Here is a 19,668-nt window from a genome sequence, read left to right on the forward strand (position 1 = left end):
TCGGGGACTTCGGAACTTCAGGCTCCGCCCACCACTCCTCTGGGGTTCAGGCCAACACGCCGTTGCCATAGCAGCAGGGGGGGCGCGGCTGACGTGCTGCCGGGTTTCCGGGAAGATGGCGGCTGTCGAAACGGCTGCAGAGCCGGTAACAGTGGTGGCGGCTGTTGGGCCAAAAGCGAAAAACGAAGAGGAGGAGGAAGAGGAGCCGCTGCCACCGTGCGAGGCGGTGCGCTGGGCCCCGGTGGGGGCGGTGGCGGAGGCCGGGCCTGGAGCAACTGCGTTTTTCGAAGAGACGGCGGCCGAGGAGCCTGGCGCGGTCCCGGGCTCCCCGCCGGATTCGCCGGGCCGGACGCTGCGGCGGCTGCGGGCAGAGCGGCGGCGGCTGGACTCGGCGCTGCTGGCGCTGTCCTCGCACTTCGCGCAGGTGCAGTTCCGCCTGCGACAGGTGGTGCGCGGGGCGCCCGCGGAGCAGCAGCGCCTTCTGCGTGAGCTCGAAGACTTCGCCTTCCGCGGCTGCCCTCACGTCCTAGGTTACGAAGGGCCCGGCGACCCCGCCAGCGATGAGGGCGATGGGCTGCCAGGAGACCGGCCACGGTTGCGGGGCGAGGACCAGGTGAGTGGTCGGAGCCGGGCCGCGAGGGATATGGGAATAGGGGGGTCGTGTGGGTGGCGATCCAGACCCGGATGATGGTGCATGAGGGGAGAAGCCTCCCCGACTCGGTTGGTGAGTACGTGTGTCGGAGACCAGGAGACTGGAGTGCGGGGCCGGCTGAAGGGCAAGAGGACAGAGGCCTGGGAAACTGAGGGTGAGCGGTGTGCACGAAAGATGTGGAGAGATGCCGGTGCGTGATGACGTGAGGGGTAGAGGAGCGGTGAGCGAAGTGAGTCGTTGAGAGGGTAGCAGAGCAGCCAAGAGCAGTGCTGCACCCACTCACCTTTACCTCACATATCTAAGTCTTGAACACTTATACTGCTAGAGGACCCCAACTCTGGGGATTGGGAAAATTGGCAAAGGAAAGGACAGTGAGTTGATATCCATGGAAATTTAGGTTAACTCCCTGTCCCTGCTTTCCTGAAATCTAGGCAGTCTTTACACTTCTCTGGGTGGGAGTTTGGGTTAACAGCAGGGTCTCTTAGTAACTGAAATAAACACAACTCTTGATTATATAAATTTCCTAATATTGGAATTTTTTAAGGGACGGGGGGAGTCTTGGTATGTTGCCCAGGCTGGTCTCGAACTCCTGGTCTCAAGCCATCCTCCCACCTCAGCCTCAGGACTACAGGCGTGCGTTACCGTGCAGGCTATAATGTTGAAATTTTTAAACTCTTCCTCCATCCTGCTGAATCATTAGGTATTCTGAATGAGGTCCTCTGGTAACTGACAAGATCGATTCAGTGTGCCTACCCCAGAAGTAGTGAAACTATGTATAAGACACCAGGTAAACGTTTCCTTACAAGCTTTGCATCTCTGGAAGTGCACAAAGTGCTGACTTTATTGGAAGTATTGAGGTACACTGCCTTTTCACTTTATTTATTTATTTGTTTGTTTATTTTTGAGACAGGATCTCACTCTGTCACCTAGGCCAGAGTGCAGTGGCGCAATTTCGGCTTACTGCAACCTCTGCCTCCTGGGCTCAAGCAATCCTTCTGCCTCAGCCCGCCCAGTATCTGGTACTACAGGTGTGTGCCACCACACCCAGTTAATTTTATTTTGTTAAGACAGGGTTTCACCACGTTGCCCAGGCTGGTCTTGAACTCCTGAGCTCAAGCGATCTGCCTTCCTTGGCCTACCAAAGTGCTGGGATTATAGACGTGCGCCACCATGCCCCGTCCCTTTTCACCTTTTTATTCTTCAAACTACAATCTACTTGTGGCTTTCTTCCTACTTACATTGGTTTTAGCCAAGCAGATTTATCAAGCAGATAATGATCTGTTTATTTTAATCTGAACTGTTTCCAGTGCAATCCTGTGTTTACTGTTCCACCCTTCTCGGTTGGTGAGTATGTGTGTCGGAGACCAGGTACCTACAATTCCTTACGCAAGAAGCACCCACCTCAAACTGCCAGATTTAAGGGCTAGAAAGGAGTGGACAGCACCAAAGGTTCTACATGATAAGAAACTCTGTTCATTTTCACCTTCAGGAATAGTAGGCCAACCCCGTTTTCCATGATGTGATTATGACACATTGCATGCCTGTAGCAACATCTCATGTACCCCATAAATATATACACATATTATGTACTCATAAAAATTAAAAACTAGCTGGGCGTGGTGGCTCACGCCTGTAATCCCAGCACTTTGGGAGGCTGAGGCGGGCAGATCACCTTAGGTCAGGAGTTCAAGACCAGCCTGACCAACATGATGAAACTCCGTCTCTACTAAAAATACAAAAAAAAAAAAAAAAAAGATTAGCCAGATGTGATGGCGCATTTCTGTAATCCCAGCTACTGGGAAGGCAGAGGCAGGAGAATGGCTTGAACCTGGGAGGCGGAGGTTGCCATGAGCCAAGATTGTGCCATCGCACTCCAGCCTGGGCAACAAGAGTGAAACTCTTGTCTCAAAAAAAAATAAAATAAAATAAAAAATAAAAGGTAGACCGTGTGCAGTGGCTCATGACTGTAATCCCAACACTTGGGGAGGCAAAGGCTGGAGGAGGATCACTTGAGCCCAGGAGTTGGAGGCTGCTGTGAGCTATGATCATACCACTATGCTCCAGCCTAAGTGACAGAGCAAGACTGTGTCTCAAAAAGAAAAACAAACATTGTACCACCTTAAAAAAAAAAAAAAGTAGTGTTTAATTCACCTACAAGTTGTAATCTTGTATGTATACATTGACAGGTGAACAGGTAGGACCAGAGTAGGAGATATCATTGAACTGAATGATTTACTTCTTACCACTTACATTTTTTTCTCTCTTTTTTTTTTTTTTTTTTTTTTTTTTGAGACAGGGTCTCACTCTGTTGCGCAGGCTAGAGTGCACTGGCATGATCAGGGCTCACTGCAGCCTTGACTCCCAGGCTCAATAGATCCTCCCACCTCAGCCTCTCGAGTAACTGGGACCACAGGTGAGCACCACCATGCTCCGCTAGTTTTTTATATTTTTTTGTAGAGATGGGGTTTTGCCATATTGCCCAGGCTGGTCTTGAACTCCTGGGCTCAAGCAAGCCACCCACCTTGGCCACCCAAAGTGCTGGATTACAGGCATGAGCCACTGTACCCAGCCAAATTTTTTTTTTTCTTTGAGACAGAGTCTTACTCTGTCACCCAGGCTGGAGTGCAGTGGCACCATCTTGGCTCACTGCAACCTCCGCCTCCTGGGTTCAAGTGATTCTCTTGCCTCAGCCTCCCAAGTAGCTGGGACTACAGGCACCCATCACCACGCCTGGTTAATTTTTGTATTTTTAGTAGAGACAGGGTTTTGCCATGTTGGCCAGGCTGGTCTCGAACTCCTGGCCTCGAACTCCTGACCTCATAATCTGTCTGACTTGGCCTCCCGAAGTGCTGGGATTACAGGCACGAGCCACTGCGCCTGGCCCTAGATTTTTATTTTCCACTCTTTTGCCCAGGCTGGTATGCAGCAGCATGATCACAGCTCACTGCATCCTCCACCTCCTGGGCTCAATCCATCCTCCCAGCTCAGCCTCCCAAGTAGCTGGGACCACAGGCGCACACCACCATGACTGGCTAATTAAAAAAAAAAAAAATTTTTTTGTAGAGATGGGGATCTCCCTATGTTGCCCAGGCTGGCCACTACACCTGGCCCCCCAATTTTTTTTTTTTTTGAGACAGAGTCTGACTCTGTCACCCAGGCTGGAGTACAGCAGCACATCTCAGTTCACTACAACCTCTACCTCGTAGGTTCAAGCTATTCTCCTGCCTCAGCCTCCCTAGTAGCTGGGACTGCAGGCATGTGCCACTATCCCTAGCAAAATTTTGTATTTTGTGTAGAGACAGGGTTTTGCCATGTTGGCCAGGCTGGTCTCGAACTCCTGGCCTCGAACTCCTGACCTCATAATCTGTCTGACTTGGCCTCCCGAAGTGCTGGGATTACAGGCACGAGCCACTGCGCCTGGCCCTAGATTTTTATTTTCCACTCTTTTGCCCAGGCTGGTATGCAGCAGCATGATCACAGCTCACTGCATCCTCCACCTCCTGGGCTCAATCCATCCTCCCAGCTCAGCCTCCCAAGTAGCTGGGACCACAGGCGCACACCACCATGACTGGCTAATTAAAAAAAAAAAAATTTTTTTTGTAGAGATGGGGATCTCCCTATGTTGCCCAGGCTGGCCACTACACCTGGCCCCCCAATTTTTTTTTTTTTTGAGACAGAGTCTGACTCTGTCACCCAGGCTGGAGTACAGCAGCACATCTCAGTTCACTACAACCTCTACCTCGTAGGTTCAAGCTATTCTCCTGCCTCAGCCTCCCTAGTAGCTGGGACTGCAGGCATGTGCCACTATCCCTAGCAAAATTTTGTATTTTGTGTAGAGACAGGGTTTTGCCATGTTGGCCAGGCTGGTCTCGAACTCCGGACCTCAAGTGATCCACCCACCTTGACCCCAGATATTTTAAACCAATATTTTCTCTTATCTTACTTCATACTGGAAATGATGCATGTTATTTCCTGCCTTGCACCAGAGCTCATTGTTCTCTCTTGTTTGCCCACACTCCAGCAAATAGCATACTGTAGCTACCATGGCAAGTGACAGAGTTCAACAGACTTGGTCATGAAAATGTAATCAGAGGCCGGGCGCGGTGGCTCACGCCTGTAATCCCAGCACTTTGGGAGGCTGAGGCGGGCGGATCACAAGGTCAGGAGATCGAGACCACGATGAAACCCCGTCTCTACTAAAAATACAAAAAATTAGCCGGGCGCGGTTGTGGGCGCCTGTAGTCCCAGCTACTCGGGAGGCTGAGGCAGGAGAATGGCGTGAACCCGGGAGGCGGAGCTTGCAGTGAGCCGAGATCGCGCCACTGCACTCCAGCCTGGGCGACAGAGCGAGACTCTGTCTCAAAAAAAAAAAAAAAAAAAAAAAGAAAATGTAATCAGAATTTATGGCTGATTTCTTTCTTCCCTGACATCATAAAGTTGGGAAACAGTGAGAACAAAAACAAAGACTTTTCCCCAGTTCTTTCTCCTTGGGCTGGTTAGACAACTTTCTCCAGTCAGAGGTCATTATTTGGAATTTGTCATTCTTTTCTTTAACTTTTTTTTTTTTTTTGAACACAGAGTCTTGCTGTGACACCCAGGCTGAAGTGCAATGGCATGGTCTCGGCTCCCTCCAACCTCCGCCTCCCAGATTCAAGCCATTCTCCTGCCTCAGCCTCCCAAATAGCTGGGATTACAGGCACGTGCCACCACACTGGGCTAGTTTTTGTAGAGACGGGATTTCACCATGTTGGCCAGGCTGGTCTCGAACTCCTGACCTCAGGTGATCTGCCTGCTTTGGCCTCCCAAAGTGCTGGGATTACAGGCGTGAGCCACTGCGTTCGGCCATACTTTCCTTTAATTCAGTTCGGTGACATACAACAAATGCATGTTGAAAGCTTATCTTGTGCCAGACACTGTGCCTGGCATTTGTGGTTCAAAGTGAAAACCTTTGTCCTTAAGGAGTTCATAGACTAGAAGAGACGGAATCCTAAACAAATAATATGATATGAGCTAGACTAGAAGTGTGTACAAACTCTAGAGGAAACGTTTAGTTACGCCTGGGGAAATCGGGAAACCTCTTAAAGGAGAACTAGGCCTTCACCAAATGGGGAAGGGGGACGGGGTTCTAACAATATGCAACTGTACTCTGAAAGGATCACAGAGAGACTGTCCTGAGAAAAGGCTTGCTTTCATGTTGAGCAAAGCTAAAGCAAGAGGATTGCATTTAAAATACTTAAAAGGTTAATTTGTTGTTTTCTTTTTCTTTTTTTTTTTTTTTTCATTTCTTCTCTCTCATTACTTACTTCTTGAGGGCTTGGTAAGTACCATTTTAAGGTTAAATGTAATACCCTGTAGTCTTCTAATTTAAGACTCAGCCTTACCCCTACAAATGATTTGCTAGTTTTGCTTTTTGTTTTTGAGACTCAAGAAGGACAAGGAAGAATCAGTGTTTGAGAATAAGTTGACAAGACTTTACTACCCTGAAGCATTTTTATTAATTGAAATATAGAAACTACTGGTGGCCAACAGTTAAAATAAGGAGTCACGGCCGGGCGCGGTGGCTCAAGCCTGTAATCCCAGCACTTTGGGAGGCTGAGACGGGCGGATCACGAGGTCAGGAGATCGAGACCATCCTGGCTAACACGGTGAAACCCCATCTCTACTAAAAATTACAAAAAACTAGCCGGGCGAGGTGGCGGGCGCCTGTAGTCCCAGCTACTCGGGAGGCTGAGGCAGGAGAATGGCACGAACCTGGGAGGCGGAGCTTGCAGTGAGCCGAGATCCGGCCACTGCACTCCAGCCTGGGTGACAGAGCAAGACTCCATCTCAAAAAAAAAAAAATAAAAATAAGGAGTCACTAGTCAGCGAAACTTACAGATACTTTTTTTAAAAAACATTGTTACCTTCCCATCCCCATTATGTGGCTTTTGGATTTTTTTCACTGCCTTAGGCACTTGCCTTTTACTCTTTTGTTTTTGTTTTTGTTTTTTTGAGACAGAGTCTCACCCTATTGCCCAGGCTGGAGTGTAGTGGTGAAAACAAAGCTCACTGCAGCCTCAACCTCCTAGACTCAAGCGATCATCTTGTCCCAGCCTCTTGTGTGACTGGGACCACCATGCCACCACGCCTGGCTAATTTTTTTTTTCTTCGAGACAGGGTCTTGCGAAGCCTTGACCCCTTGGGCTTAAACAATCCTCCCACCTCAGTCACTCAAGTAGCTGGAACTATTGGCATGCACCATCATGCCCAGCTAATTTTTAAAATTTTTTTTGTGGAGGTGAAGTCTCACTATGTTGCCCAGGGTGGTCTTGAACTCCTGGGCTCAAGTGATCCTTTTGCCTTGGCCTCCCAAAGTGCTGCGATTACAGGCGTGAGACACCACTCCTGGTGCATTTGATTCTTTTGATTTTGCAGAAGTGGTCTATCGTACATCAAAGGGACTTTGGTGAACCTTAGGAAAGCTGGTTATGAGTTTTAATGCCTCTCTCCACACCCTTACCCCAGATTCTTTTGCAAAATTTGGCTGCACAGAGTAATCAGGAGTTGTGTTATGGTAACTGGCTGTGGAGCATGGCATGTCTTAATTCCTAGAAGGGTATCTTAGCTGAGATAGGTTGTCTCTACCCTAACTAGACCTTTGGAGGGAAAAAAGGCAGTCTTAACAAAAAGCCTCATTGTATTCATATCCTGTTTCCAATGAGGGACAGATAGTTTCTTAAAGAAAACACCCATTTAACAAATTGCCTAGGATGAAATAATTATTCTTACTTTTGAATCTATCATATGAATTGTGTATTTCATTTGGGTTATTGGAAACATCTTATATTTTATTGGTCATGACTGGCTCGAGCAGATTGTTAATGTGCCCTGAGTTTTCCTTTTCCTGCATAATAGACCCAATTGTTTTCTTGCCTTAGAGTGAGCAGGAAAAACAAGAGCGTCTGGAAACCCAAAGGGAGAAACAGAAAGAACTGATACTGCAGCTCAAGACCCAGCTAGATGACCTGGAAACGTTTGCCTATCAAGAGGGCAGTTACGACTCGCTGCCACAGTCTGTGGTGTTGGAAAGACAGCGGGTGAGCAGACCCCAGAGGCACCTCCACCACTGCCCAAGGTTAACTTGTCCCTTCCAGCATTCACAGGGCATCCTCTCTCAGCTTAGTTCTCCTTTGGCCTTACTGAATCCCTCTGCTGGCCCAAATCAAAGGGAAATTTTACTACTGTAAGGAACCATTCTTTGCTCATACATGGAAAACACAGGTTCCAAAGTTTTGTAATGTAATAATTGAGCTCTTTCTTTTTGGTGGTTGTAATTAATAATAGAAATAAGAATATGGCCGGGCGCAGTGGCTCAAGCCTGTAATCCCAGCACTTTGGGAGGCCGAGACGGGTGGATCACGAGGTCAGGAGATCGAGACCATCCTGGCTAACACGGTGAAACCCAATCTCTACTAAAAATACAAAAAACTAGCCGGGCGAGGTGGTGGGCGCCTGTAGTCCCAGCTACTCCGGAGGCTAAGGCAGGAGAATGGTGTAAACCCGGGAGGCGGAGCTTGCAGTGAGCTGAGATCCGGCCACTGCATTCCAGCCCGGGCGACAGAGCGAGACTCTGTCTCAAAAAAAGAAATAAGAATATGACAATAATTTCATCTGATCACTTAAAAAATTCTACTTGGGCCCATTATACAATGTAATCTAGCTTTTTTGTTTTGTGGGTTTTTTTTTTTTTTTTTTGAGATGGAGTTTCGCTCTTGTTGCCCAGGCTGGATTGCAATGGCGCCATCTCAGCTCACCACAACCTCCGCCTCCCAGGTTCAAGCAATTCTCCTGCCTCAGCCTCCCAAGTAGCTGGGATTATAGGCATGCGCCACCATGCTGGGCTAATTTTGTAATTTTAGTAGAGACGGGATTTCTCCATGTTGGTCAGGATGGTCTCGAACTCCCAACCTCAGGTGGTCCACCCGCCTTGGCCTCCCAGAGTGCTGGGATTACAGGCATGAGCCACCGTGCCTGGCCGTAATCTAGCTTTCTCCTACTACTGACCACCTTTTGATAAACATGCCAGGAATCCAGACTGGTTTTAATACTGTATTTATTTATGTAAGACCTGGGTAGACAGGTAAATCTGCTGGTGGAGATACAGTTACAACCTCCCCTGCATGTTTCTCTACCCCTGTGCTGTGGCTGTTTTTCTGGCTGGTCCGGAGTTTATGTTGTCAGATTTTTTTTTTTTTTTTTTTGAGACAAAGTCTCAGTTTGTCACCTAGGATGTAGTATAGTGGCATGATCTTGGCTTACTGCAACCTCCGCCTCCAGGGTTCAAACGATTCTCCTGCCTCAGCCTCCCGAGTAGCTGAGATTATAGGCGCCTGCCACCATGGCCGGCTAACTTGTATTTTTAGTAGAGATGGGATTTCACCATGTTGGCCAGGATGGTCTTGAGCTCCTGACCTCAAATAATCCACCCGCTTTGGCCTCCCAAAGTGCTGGGATTACAGGTGTGAGCCACTGCACCCAACCTATTATCAGAATTTTAAATTGTTCCTAATAATGTCACTAGGGTATTTTGCACCTTGATTTTTTTTTTTTTTTTTTTTTTTTTTTGAGACAGAGTCTGGCTCTGTCGCCCAGGCTGGAGTGCAGTGGCTGGATCTCGGCTCACTGCAAGCTCTGCCTCCCGGGTTCACGCCATTCTCCTGCCTCAGCCTCCCGAGTAGCTGGGACTACAGGCGCCCGCCACCGCACCCAGCTAGTTTTTTGTATTTTTTAGTAGAGACGGGGTTTCACCGTGTTAGCCAGGATGGTCTCGATCTCCTGACCTCGTGATCCGCCCGTCTCGGCCTCCCAAAGTGCTGGGATTACAGGCTTGAGCCACCGCGCCCGGCCCACCTTGATATTTTATAGAGATTTTTCTTTAGTTGCCTACAGTAGGGCAAGAAGGGATAAGAAGGATTAGAAATTAAGAAAAATTGGCCAGGCACAGTGGCTTACGCCTGTAATCCCAGCACTTTGGGAGGCCGAGGCGGGCATATCACAAGGTCAGGACATCGAGACCATCCTGGCTAACATGGTGAATCCCCGTCTCTACTTAAAATACAAAAAATTAGCTGGGAGTAGTGGCGGGTGCCTATAGTCCCAGCTACTCGGGAGGCTGAGGCAGGAGAATGGCGTGAACCCGGGATGTGGAGCTGGCAGTGAGCCGAGATTGCACCACTGCACTGTAGCCTGGGTGACAGAGCGAGACTCTATCTCAAAATAAATAAATGAATAAAAGTAAGAAAAATCGGCTGGGTGCGGTGGCTCACGCCTATAATCCCAGCACTTTGGGAGGCTGAGGTGGGAGGATCTCTTGAGGCCAGAAATTTGAGGCCAGCCTGGGCAACATAACAAGACCCCGTCTCTACAAAAAATTGAAAGATTAACCAGGTGGTAGTGTGTGTCTGTAGTCCCACCTATGGGGGAGACCAAGGCAGAAGGATTGCTTGAGCACAGGAGATTGAGGTTACAATGAGCTATGATCACATTACTGGACCCTAGCGTGGGTGACTGAGCAAGACCCTGTCTCTTAAAAATCAGTGTATGTTCTTCTTGAATGAAGCCTTTAGAGCAACTAAGTATAAGGCTTGTTGGATCATCAGCCACTTTGGATTTTTCATACTGTTGTTCTTCTGAGTGAAATCTGACTAGCCTGGTAGAAATTTACTGTGAGTGGGAGGATCCATTTTTATCAGAGAACTAAGGGTTCTTTTTACTTTAAAAGTAGAGAGTCTGTGTCCTCACCTTGATCAATCAGTAGTTAAGTCATTTTCTTTCACAAATTTAGAGGTCTGTTTTTTTACTTCCATTTAAGGACAGAAGACATATTTAGATTCTCCTCCCTAACCCTCTCCCTAAAAATTTCCAAAGGGTGTGCTCATTGCCTGTGATCTTGATAGGTGATCATAGATGAGTTAATAAAGAAACTGGACATGAATCTGAATGAGGACATCAGTTCCCTGTCCACTGAAGAGCTTCGTCAGCGCGTAGATGCAGCAGTGGCTCAGATCGTCAACCCAGCCCGAGTCAAAGAACAGTTGGTTGAGCAACTAAAAACTCAGATCCGAGACCTCGAGATGTTCATCAACTTCATCCAAGGTTAGATGTCATAATAATTATATTCTGAGTACTAGTAAAAAGGTGCCAATTCTGGGTTTTTTTTTTTTTTTTGGAGACAATGTTTCGCTCTGTTCCCCTGGCTGGAGTGCAGTGGCGCAATCTTGGCTCACAGCAACCTCCAGCGCAATCTTGGCTCACAGCAACCTCCGCCTCCCAGATTCAAGCGATTCTCCCACCTCAGTCTCCCAAGTAGCTTGGATTACAGGCTCCCGCCACCACGCCTGGCTAATTTTTGTATTTTTAGTAGAGACGGGGTTTCAGTCTCTACTAAAGAGAGTAGAGACTGTTGGCCAGGCTGGTCTCGTACTCCCGACCTCAAGTGATCCGCCCACCTCAGCCTCCCAAAGTACCGGGACTATAGGCATGAGCCACCACGCCCGGCCAAAAGGTGCCAATTCTTGATGTACTGTTTAAGAGGCTTGATGGCTTAGTAGGGGAAACAGCATTGGCAGCGTAGAAAGAGCATGGGTTTCAGAATCAGATAGTTAAAAGCTCCACCCTCCTACTCATTGGTTTTATGTCGTTGAGCATGTTACTAACCTCTTTAGTCTTACTCTTCTCATCCATAAAATGATTCATGGTTCATTCACTTAGCAAATATTTATTGAGCCAACTACTGTATGCCAGTCCTCATTTTACACAATTAAATAGGACAAGATTTTGTGAAATTCTTGTTTGTAATAGGCACCGTTAAGTATTATTTTTCCTTTAAAGATCTGCCATAGGCGGTGATGGCTCAAGCCTGTAATCCCAGCACTTTGGGAGGCCGGCGAGGTGGATCCGAGGTCAGAGATGAGACCATCCTGGCTAACATGGTGAAACCCGTCTCTACTAAAAATACAAAAGCAGCGGTGAGGTGGTGAGCCTGTAGTCCCAGCTACTCACGGAGGCTGAGGCGGGAAAGAATGAGTGTAGCCAGACAGGGCCGGAGGCTTGCAGTGAGCGAGATGCGCCCTGCTTACTCAGCCTGGAAGCGACACAGTGAGACTTAAAGTACAAAAAAAAAAAAAAAAAAAGAGATCTGCCATAAAGAGCTAAATAAGTGTCTCTCCTATAATTTCTGATTCCAGATGAAGTGGGAAGCCCCTTGCAGACAGGTGGTGGACACTGTGAGTGCAAGGCCGGTGGGAAGACAGGAAATGGCTGCAGCAGAACAGGCAGCAGCAGACCGCCTCCAGGAGACAGCAGAAGTAAGTGTAATTTCCAGAACAGGCAAATCGCTAGAGACAGAAAGTAGATGAGTGGTTGCCTAGGGCTTGGGTATGCTGAGGAGAAGAGGGAAATGAGAAATGCTGATGGTATGGAATTGCTTTTGGGGAGGATGAAATATTCTAAAATTGATTGCAGTGACAGTTATACAATTCTGAATATACTAAAAACCACTGAATTAAACACCTTAAATGGGTGAATCATATGGTATGTGAATTATATCTCAATACAGTTATTATTAACCAAAAAAAGGAGGCCCAGCTACATCCTGGGTGGCTCTTGCCTTCATGTGAGACCCAGCATGTGGCTCAGACTGATCTCAGCCTGAGATTTGTTAAATGTAGCTTCGTGCCATCATGGCCTCTCACTAATGAACCATTGTCTTTTCTAAGCAGCAAAGGCGGAGGATGTGAAGAAAGTCCGGGAGACAGGGCTGCACCTGATGAGGCGAGCGCTGGCAGTGCTCCAGATCTTTGCTGTTAGCCAATTTGGTTGTGCCACAGGCCAGATCCCTCCAACCCTGTGGCAGAGGGGCCAGGCTGACCGAGACTACTCTCCCTTGCTAAAGAGGCTGGAGGTGTCAGTGGACAGAGTGAAGCAGCTAGCCTTGAGGCAGCAGCCACACGACCATGTCATCACCTCTGCCAACCTCCAGGACCTCTCTCTGGGAGGCAAGGATGAGCTGACTATGGCTGTGCGGAAGGAGCTGACGGTGGCTGTAAGGGACCTGCTGGCCCATGGACTGTATGCCTCCTCCCCAGGGATGAGTCTTGTTATGGCTCCTATTGCTTGTTTGCTGCCAGCCTTCTCCTCGGCCCCTGAGGCCATGCACCCCTGGGAGCTCTTTGTAAAGTACTACCATGCTAAGAACGGCCGTGCTTATGTGGAATCCCCAGCCCGGAAGCTCTCCCAGTCCTTTGCCCTTCCTGTTACGGGAGGCACTGTTGTGACCCCCAAACAGAGCCTGCTGACAGCCATCCACATGGTGCTGACAGAGCACGACCCTTTTAAGCGCAGTGCAGACTCAGAATTGAAGGCCTTGGTGTGCATGGCACTGAATGAGCAGCGTCTGGTGTCCTGGGTGAACCTCATCTGCAAGTCTGGGTCACTCATCGAGCCTCACTACCAGCCCTGGAGCTACATGGCACACACAGGCTTTGAGAGCGCCCTCAACCTGCTCAGTCGCCTCAGCAGCCTCAAGTTTAGCCTCCCTGTAGATCTGGCTGTGCGCCAGCTCAAAAACATCAAAGATGCCTTTTGATAAGAGTGCCCTAACCCCAGACAAGCTCCTTGTTCAGTAGAGATAGATGTGTGAGTCTTCCAGCATAGGAGCAAGGAATCAAAGGTGGGGTTAAAGGCTTTTTTGCCAGACCCTGCTCAGGCAGTTGGCCAAATGAGTGCAAAGTCTGTTTTCCCCACCAACTTAGCATCTCGGAAAGATGTGCTGGAGAGACCCTCTTGTTAAGAAGGTTCTACCAGACCGGGCGCAGTGGCTCACGCCTGTAATCCCAGCTACTCAGGAGGCTAAGGCCGGAGAGTCGCTTGAGCCCAGGAGGTGGGGGTTGCAGTGAGCCGAGATTATGCCACTGCACTCTGTCTGGGCAACACAGGGAGACTCCATCTCAAAAAAAAGAAGACATTCAACTTGAGGCTCCTGTTAGTTGAGCTATCTTCTTTCACTTGAAGCAGGTTTGAGAGGCCAAGGCCAGAATTTAAGTTCCTTTTATGAATAGATTTCCTTTTCTTCCTGACCCCAAGGTCAGAGGAGACTGTATATTCCATTTCTGCCTCTAAGACTAGGAATAGGAATATCTGAAACAACATTTCTAAGGGTGGTGACCACAGGTTGATTTTAATACGAGCCTTTTTTCTTGTAGAGGTAAGAAGTAAAATCTTCCTGACAAGGTAGTCCTCACGGCACAGACAATGGGCTTTCTGTTTATGAGGGGTGAGAACCGTGTTCGTTATTATGTTCTTTAGCAAGTAAACATTCCTCTGCTCACCTCCCAACAAGACTAACACAGTCTTTAGAAGTAAATATATTCAAGACAAACGACAAAATCCTGGCTACCCAAGTCGAGTATGTACAGGAATACAAATCAGTAACCAGCAGCTGTTCCTCAGGTTGTGACTCACTGGGCACCACTTGTCCTGGAGGCTGGATGATGGAGGACATCTGGTTATAGGTACTGCAGCGGAGATAGGTGCCACAGGAGGATAGGAACTACAGCAGATCACTGTTTCCAGAACAGGGGGAGGAGTATCTCATTGTGAAATAGACTCTAGAGTGGTTCTATTTGGTCTTCAGTATTTTAGCCTCATTAGTTCACATTTGTCATGCAGCTTGTGGTGAGTACTGCTCTAGGACTGGCCCAAGATGGGCAAAATGGATCACTCCAGACACTTACTAATTCAGCATTGTTTTCATGTCTTAAAATTGCCACCTGCACTTTGTTTCTGCACTATTATGTAGTGCATTTTAACTTAAATTTTTTCCAGCAACATGTTACTTATTTAAGATACATTATTGATACTTCATTATAATTAGTACACCTTCCCTGTGAAACAAGAGAATTGTAAAATGTTGTGGAAAATGATACCTATGTGGATGCTAATGAAATCGTAGTATTTCCTGTAGCTTCTCTAAAGACCTTAGAGACCTGCAGCTTTGGTTTGTAAGTGTTTGGGCCTTATCAGCCCATCTGATCCAGATCAATATTTTTTTTAAAGCTGCCTATATCCTCTATCCTCTGCGATGGATCATCTCACCTTTGGTGGTGGTAGTAGGGGTTTTTTGCCTGAAAAAGTTCACTAAAAAGTCCCCTTGGCATGACCATCCCCTCCTGCGCACGCCCATAGTCCCTCCCCACAACAGATGTCACACATGCTGCTTTTGGAATTGGCACTGTGTTTTTGTTTTTGTTTTGAGACAGAGCCTCACTCTGTTGTCCAGGCTGGAGTGCAATGGCGTGATCTCAGCTTACTGCAACCTCTGCCTCCTGAGTTCAAGCACTTCTCCTCCCTCAGCCTTCTGACTAGCTGGGATTACAGGCGCACACCACCATGCCTGACTAATTTTTGTTTTTGTTTTTGTTTTTTTTTTTTGAGACGGAGTCTCACACCGTCCCCCAGGCTGGAGTGCGATGGCGCAGTCTCAGCTCACTGCAACCTCTGCCTCCCGGGTTCAAGCAATTCTCCTGCCTCAGCCTCCTGAGTAGCTGGGATTGCAGGCACCACGCTCCTGCAACCAGCTAATTTTTGTATATTTTTAGTAGAGATGGGTTTCACCATGTTGGTCAGGCTGGTCTTGAACCCGGCAAGTCACCGCCTCCAGCCTCCCAAAGTACTGGGATTACAGGCATGAGCCACCGTGCCTGGCCCAAGCACTTTGTATTTTTTTTTTGAGGCGGAGGAGTCTTGCTCTGTGCCCCAGGCTGGAGTGCAGTGGCGCGATCTCGGCTCACTGCAAGCTCCGCCCCCGGGTTCCGCCATTCTCCTGCCTCCAGCTCTGAGTAGCTGGGACTACCCAGGCGCCCGCCACCTGCGCCGGCCTTCAATTTTTCTTGTATTTTTTGAAGAGCGGGGTTTCCGCGGTGTGTTAGCCAGGATGGTCTCAATCTCCTGACCTCGTGATCCGCCCGTCTCGGCCTCCCAAAGTGCTGGGATTACAGGCTTGAGCCACCGGGCCCGGCCAAACTTTTGTATTTTTAATAGAGATGGGGTTTTAGCCACATTTGTCAGTCTGGTCTTGAACTCCTGATCTCAGGTGATCCACCTACCTCGGCCTCCCAAAGTGCTGGGATTATAGGTGTGAGCCACCGCACCTGGCCAGGATTGGCACTTTTAAATCCACTTGTCTGGATATCAGTTAGGGTGGGTGGTAACTGGTATAGCCATATGGCATAGCCCAGCGATCACCCCAGTATTGCCTTTTTCAAATACAAAAACAAAACTTGTATTAAGGCCTTATGCTAGCATTACAGGAAGCATTTTCATTTGTCTCATTCTAATTTAATTCTCACTACTTACAAAGTGGGACAGTATTATCCCCACTTTACAGCTGAGGAAACTGAACTGCAGAGAGGTTAAATATTCTGTCCCCGTTTACATGATGATGGAATTCCTGAGATTTGGAGTCAAGTTGCCTGAATCCAAAGCCCATAGTCTATCTTGTCACTTCATTGTATCATGTTGTTTCTAGATTTTGGTTCCTCTTTCTCCTTTATCCACCACCCTCATTCCTACCCTCACTATGGGCAGGAGAAGGTATTTTCCACACAATTGCCAGAAATTTCAGCTCCGAAAGGACTATACTGCAGGGAGACAGGCAGGCAGCCATGACTTTGATGTCCAAGTTCTTGAAACCTAAATGTGTGTATCAACTGAGACAATTCCAACAATTCCATCAGCATCCCTGCAGTCAGATATCTGCTAAGTTCTGATATCATCTGTCATTACTGGGAACAGAGCTCTGTCCTTGGCTTAGGGTGAGACAGGACAAGGGAGGAGAGACAGGCCAGTCCACCCATATCCAAGGATACGCAAGAATGGAAGGGTAAAGAGCCATGGATATGTATGCAGGGGAAGTGTAGGGTGTGTTGTACAAGTATGATCTGCGAAGTATTGTTAAAGCTGTTTAAGGTGCTCTCCAATCATTCATTCACTATTGATCACTTAGCAACTGCCTGCCCAGGCTAGATACTAAAGAAACAGGTAAGTAAACCTACCCCGTGCCCTCAACAAACACAATCGAGCAAAGGAGATACCATACCAATTGGAGATTTGGAAAAATTGTTAAAATATAAATTGCTAGGCCAGGCGCGGTGGCTCACGCCTGTAATCCCAGCACTTTGGGAGGCCAAGGTGGGCGGATCACGAGGTCAGGAGATCGAGACCATCCTGGCTAACACAGTGAAACCCCATCTCTACTAAAAATACAAAAAATTAGCCGGGCATGGTGGCGGGCGCCTGTGGTCCCAGCTACTCGGGAGGCTGAGGCAGGAGAATGGCGTGAACCCAGGAGGCAGAGCTTGCAGTGAGCCGAGATTGTGCCACTGCACTCCAGCCTGGGTGAGAGCGAGACTCCATCTCAAAAAAAAAAAAATATATATATATATATATATATAAATTGCTGGGTCCCATCCCCAGAGTTTTTTATTCAGTTGTTTTGGGGTGGGGCGTGAGAATTTGGTTTCTAACAAGTTCCTAGGTAATGGTGATGCTGCTGCTCTGGGAAGCACACTTTGAGATGAGAACCCCTCATATCCAAACTAAGATTATGTTCTGTAATAAAGGTAAGTACAGATTGGATTGCTGAGAGAGCCCAGAGAAAGGAGAGATTAATTCTGCCTGGGAGAATTCTGGAATAACCTTGAAGGATGGATAGAATTTGAATAGGATTTTGCCTGGCTACTTGGAGAGGAAGAAAAAGACAAAAGGAACAGCCCAGGGGGTATGAAGGGTGGGGGAGTCAGGAATTTATGCTGCAGGAAGGGTGGCAAGGAAGGAAAGGAGTGAAAGTTCACACTATTGAATAAGCCAACAATGAATTTCAAGAAAAGTGAAGGACTTCTCAAGAAAAAGTTATTTAAAGCTGTTGCTCAAAATAAGATCTATAGATCATATGGCTCCACTCCAGACCAGAATTACCGTCTCTAAGGTTGGAGACACTTAATAAGCATCCCGGGGGCTGGGCACGGTGGCTTACGCCTGTAATCCCAACACTTTGGGAGGTCGAGGTGGGCGGATCACGAGGTCAGCAGGTGGAGACCATCCTGGCTAACACCATGAAACCCTGTCTCTACTAAAAAGTACAAAAAATTACTCGGGCGTGGTGGCAGGCGCCTGTAGTCCCAGCTACTTGGGAAGCTGAGGGAGGAGAATGGTGTGAACCTGGGAGGCGAAGCTTGCAGTGAGCCGAGATCGCGCCACTGCACTCCAGCCTGGGAGCAAGCGGGAGACTCTGTCTCAAAAATAATAATAGTAATATAATAATAAGCATCCCGACTGGGCACGGTGGCTCACACCTGTAATCCCAGCACTTTGGGAGGCCAAGGTGGGTAGTCAGGAGTTCGAGACCAGCCTGGCCAACATGGTGAAACCCCATCTCTACTAAAGATGCAAAAGTAGCCGATACAAAATTGCTGGGCATGGTGGCATGTGCCTGTAGTTCCAGTTACTTGGGAGGCTGAGGCAGGAGAATTGCTGGAGCTCAGTAGGCTGATGTTGCAGTGAGCCAAGATCATCCCACTGCACTCCAGCCTGGGCGACAAACTGAGACTCCATCTTAAAAATAAAAGACAAGACAAAATTCAGAGGATTTAGTTACTAATTTGATTTGGAGGGTAAGGTGGCTTAGTCCCAGCTACTTGGCAAGCTGAAATGGGAGGATCGCTTGAGGCTAGGAGTTTGAAGCTACATCACACCTGTCAATAGCCACTGCATTCAAGCACGGCAACATAGCAAGACCTCATCTCTTTAAAAAATGAAATATATAAGAAAAAGATTTTAAAAACTACTGGAGGCCAGGCGTGATGGTTCATGCCTGTAATCCCAGCACTTTGGGAGTCTGAGGCAAGTGGATCACTTGAGGCCAGGAGTTCGAGACCAGCCTGGCCAACATGGTGAAACCCCATCTCTACAAAAAATATAAAAATTAGCTGGGTGTGGTGGTGGGAGCCTATAGTTCCAGCTACTTAGGAGGCTGAGGCAGGAGAATCGCTTGAACCTGGGAGGTGGAGGTTGCAGTGAGCTGAGATCGTGCCACTGCACTCCAGCCTGGGTGACAGAATGAGACTCCGTCTGAAAAAAAAAAAAAAAAAAAAAAAATTGGAATGGGGCTGGGCACAGTGCCTTGCCTGTGATCCCAACACTTTGGGAGGCTCAGGTAGGAGGATCACTTGATCCCACAAGTTTTTGAGACCAGCCTGGGCAATATAGTGAGTCCCCATCTCTACCAAAACAAGAAAAAGTTCTTTGTTATTGTTTTTTTTTTAATTACATGGTCATGGTGGCCCACACCTGAAGTCCTAGCTACTTAGGAGGCTGAGGTGGGAGGATCATGAGCCCAGGAGTTGAGGCTGCAGTGAGCCATGATTGTGCTACACACTTCAGCCTGGAGGACAGAGCGAGACCCAGTCTCTCAAAAAATCAAAACAAAACAAAAGCCATTGCAATGGGATCCTGAGGGATACAGGGAAAATTGTATCACTGGAGAGCTTCAGAAGAGAACTGATGAAATCCTGATTGTTCCCACGTCTTGCCCAAGACAAATCCTATAGGTTCAGATAAGCAAAAACTGTGAGATAGTTTCTCTTTCCCTTAAACTCGGAAAGCACATAAGGTACCATCTGAAAACACTCTTCTGGTGAGTGGTGGGAAGTATAATTCGGTTTGAGAGCCAACTAGACCTAGATTCAGACCTAGATTTGAATCCTGTCTATGCCACTGAGTAGGATTAACCTCAGACAGGCAATTTATCCTCTCTGAATTGCAATTTCCTCATGTCTAAATGGGAGGAGAATGCCTAAGATGCAGAGTTGTGCAGATTAAACAGGCTGCTGTACAGGAACCTCTGACGGAAACTCTGACAAAAGCTTGATCAGTTTCAGTTTTCAGCAAATAATGTCAAACTGAACGAAGTACACAAATAA

The 19,668-nt window shown here is 47.8% G+C and overlaps 1 protein-coding gene across 4 annotated transcripts; it reads left to right on the forward strand.

Moving 5' to 3' along the window:
• Positions 1–53: 53 nt before the first annotated feature.
• Positions 54–14,636, forward strand: RUNDC1 (RUN domain containing 1). Of its 4 annotated transcripts, none has more exons than XM_009190714.3 (6): positions 54–613; positions 5,964–5,969; positions 7,570–7,728; positions 10,588–10,786; positions 11,878–11,997; positions 12,409–14,636. In XM_009190714.3, exons 1-6 carry the CDS (start codon positions 116–118, stop codon positions 13,275–13,277), a joined length of 1,851 nt encoding a protein of 616 aa, XP_009188978.1. In that variant the 5' UTR covers positions 54–115; the 3' UTR covers positions 13,278–14,636. The 4 variants fall into 4 exon arrangements, with proteins under 4 accessions (XP_009188978.1, XP_003913166.1, XP_009188979.1 ...); XM_003913117.4 differs by having other exon boundaries at positions 12,412–14,636; XM_009190715.3 differs by lacking the exon at positions 5,964–5,969.
• The last annotated feature ends 5,032 nt before the right edge of the window (positions 14,637–19,668 follow it).

The sequence above is a fragment of the Papio anubis genome, chromosome 17 (assembly GCF_008728515.1).
Source record: "Papio anubis isolate 15944 chromosome 17, Panubis1.0, whole genome shotgun sequence".
In the NCBI taxonomy this organism is placed as follows: Eukaryota; Metazoa; Chordata; class Mammalia; order Primates; family Cercopithecidae; genus Papio; species Papio anubis.

Coding starts and splice junctions, on each gene's coding strand:
- RUNDC1 (XM_009190714.3), top strand. CDS start 116: ATGGCGGCTGTCGAAACGGCTGCAGAGCCGGTAACAGTGGTGGCGGCT. Junction 7,729..10,587: donor TGGTGTTGGAAAGACAGCGG/GTGAGCAGACCC, acceptor TGATCTTGATAG/GTGATCATAGATGAGTTAAT. Junction 11,998..12,408: donor GCCTCCAGGAGACAGCAGAA/GTAAGTGTAATT, acceptor GTCTTTTCTAAG/CAGCAAAGGCGGAGGATGTG.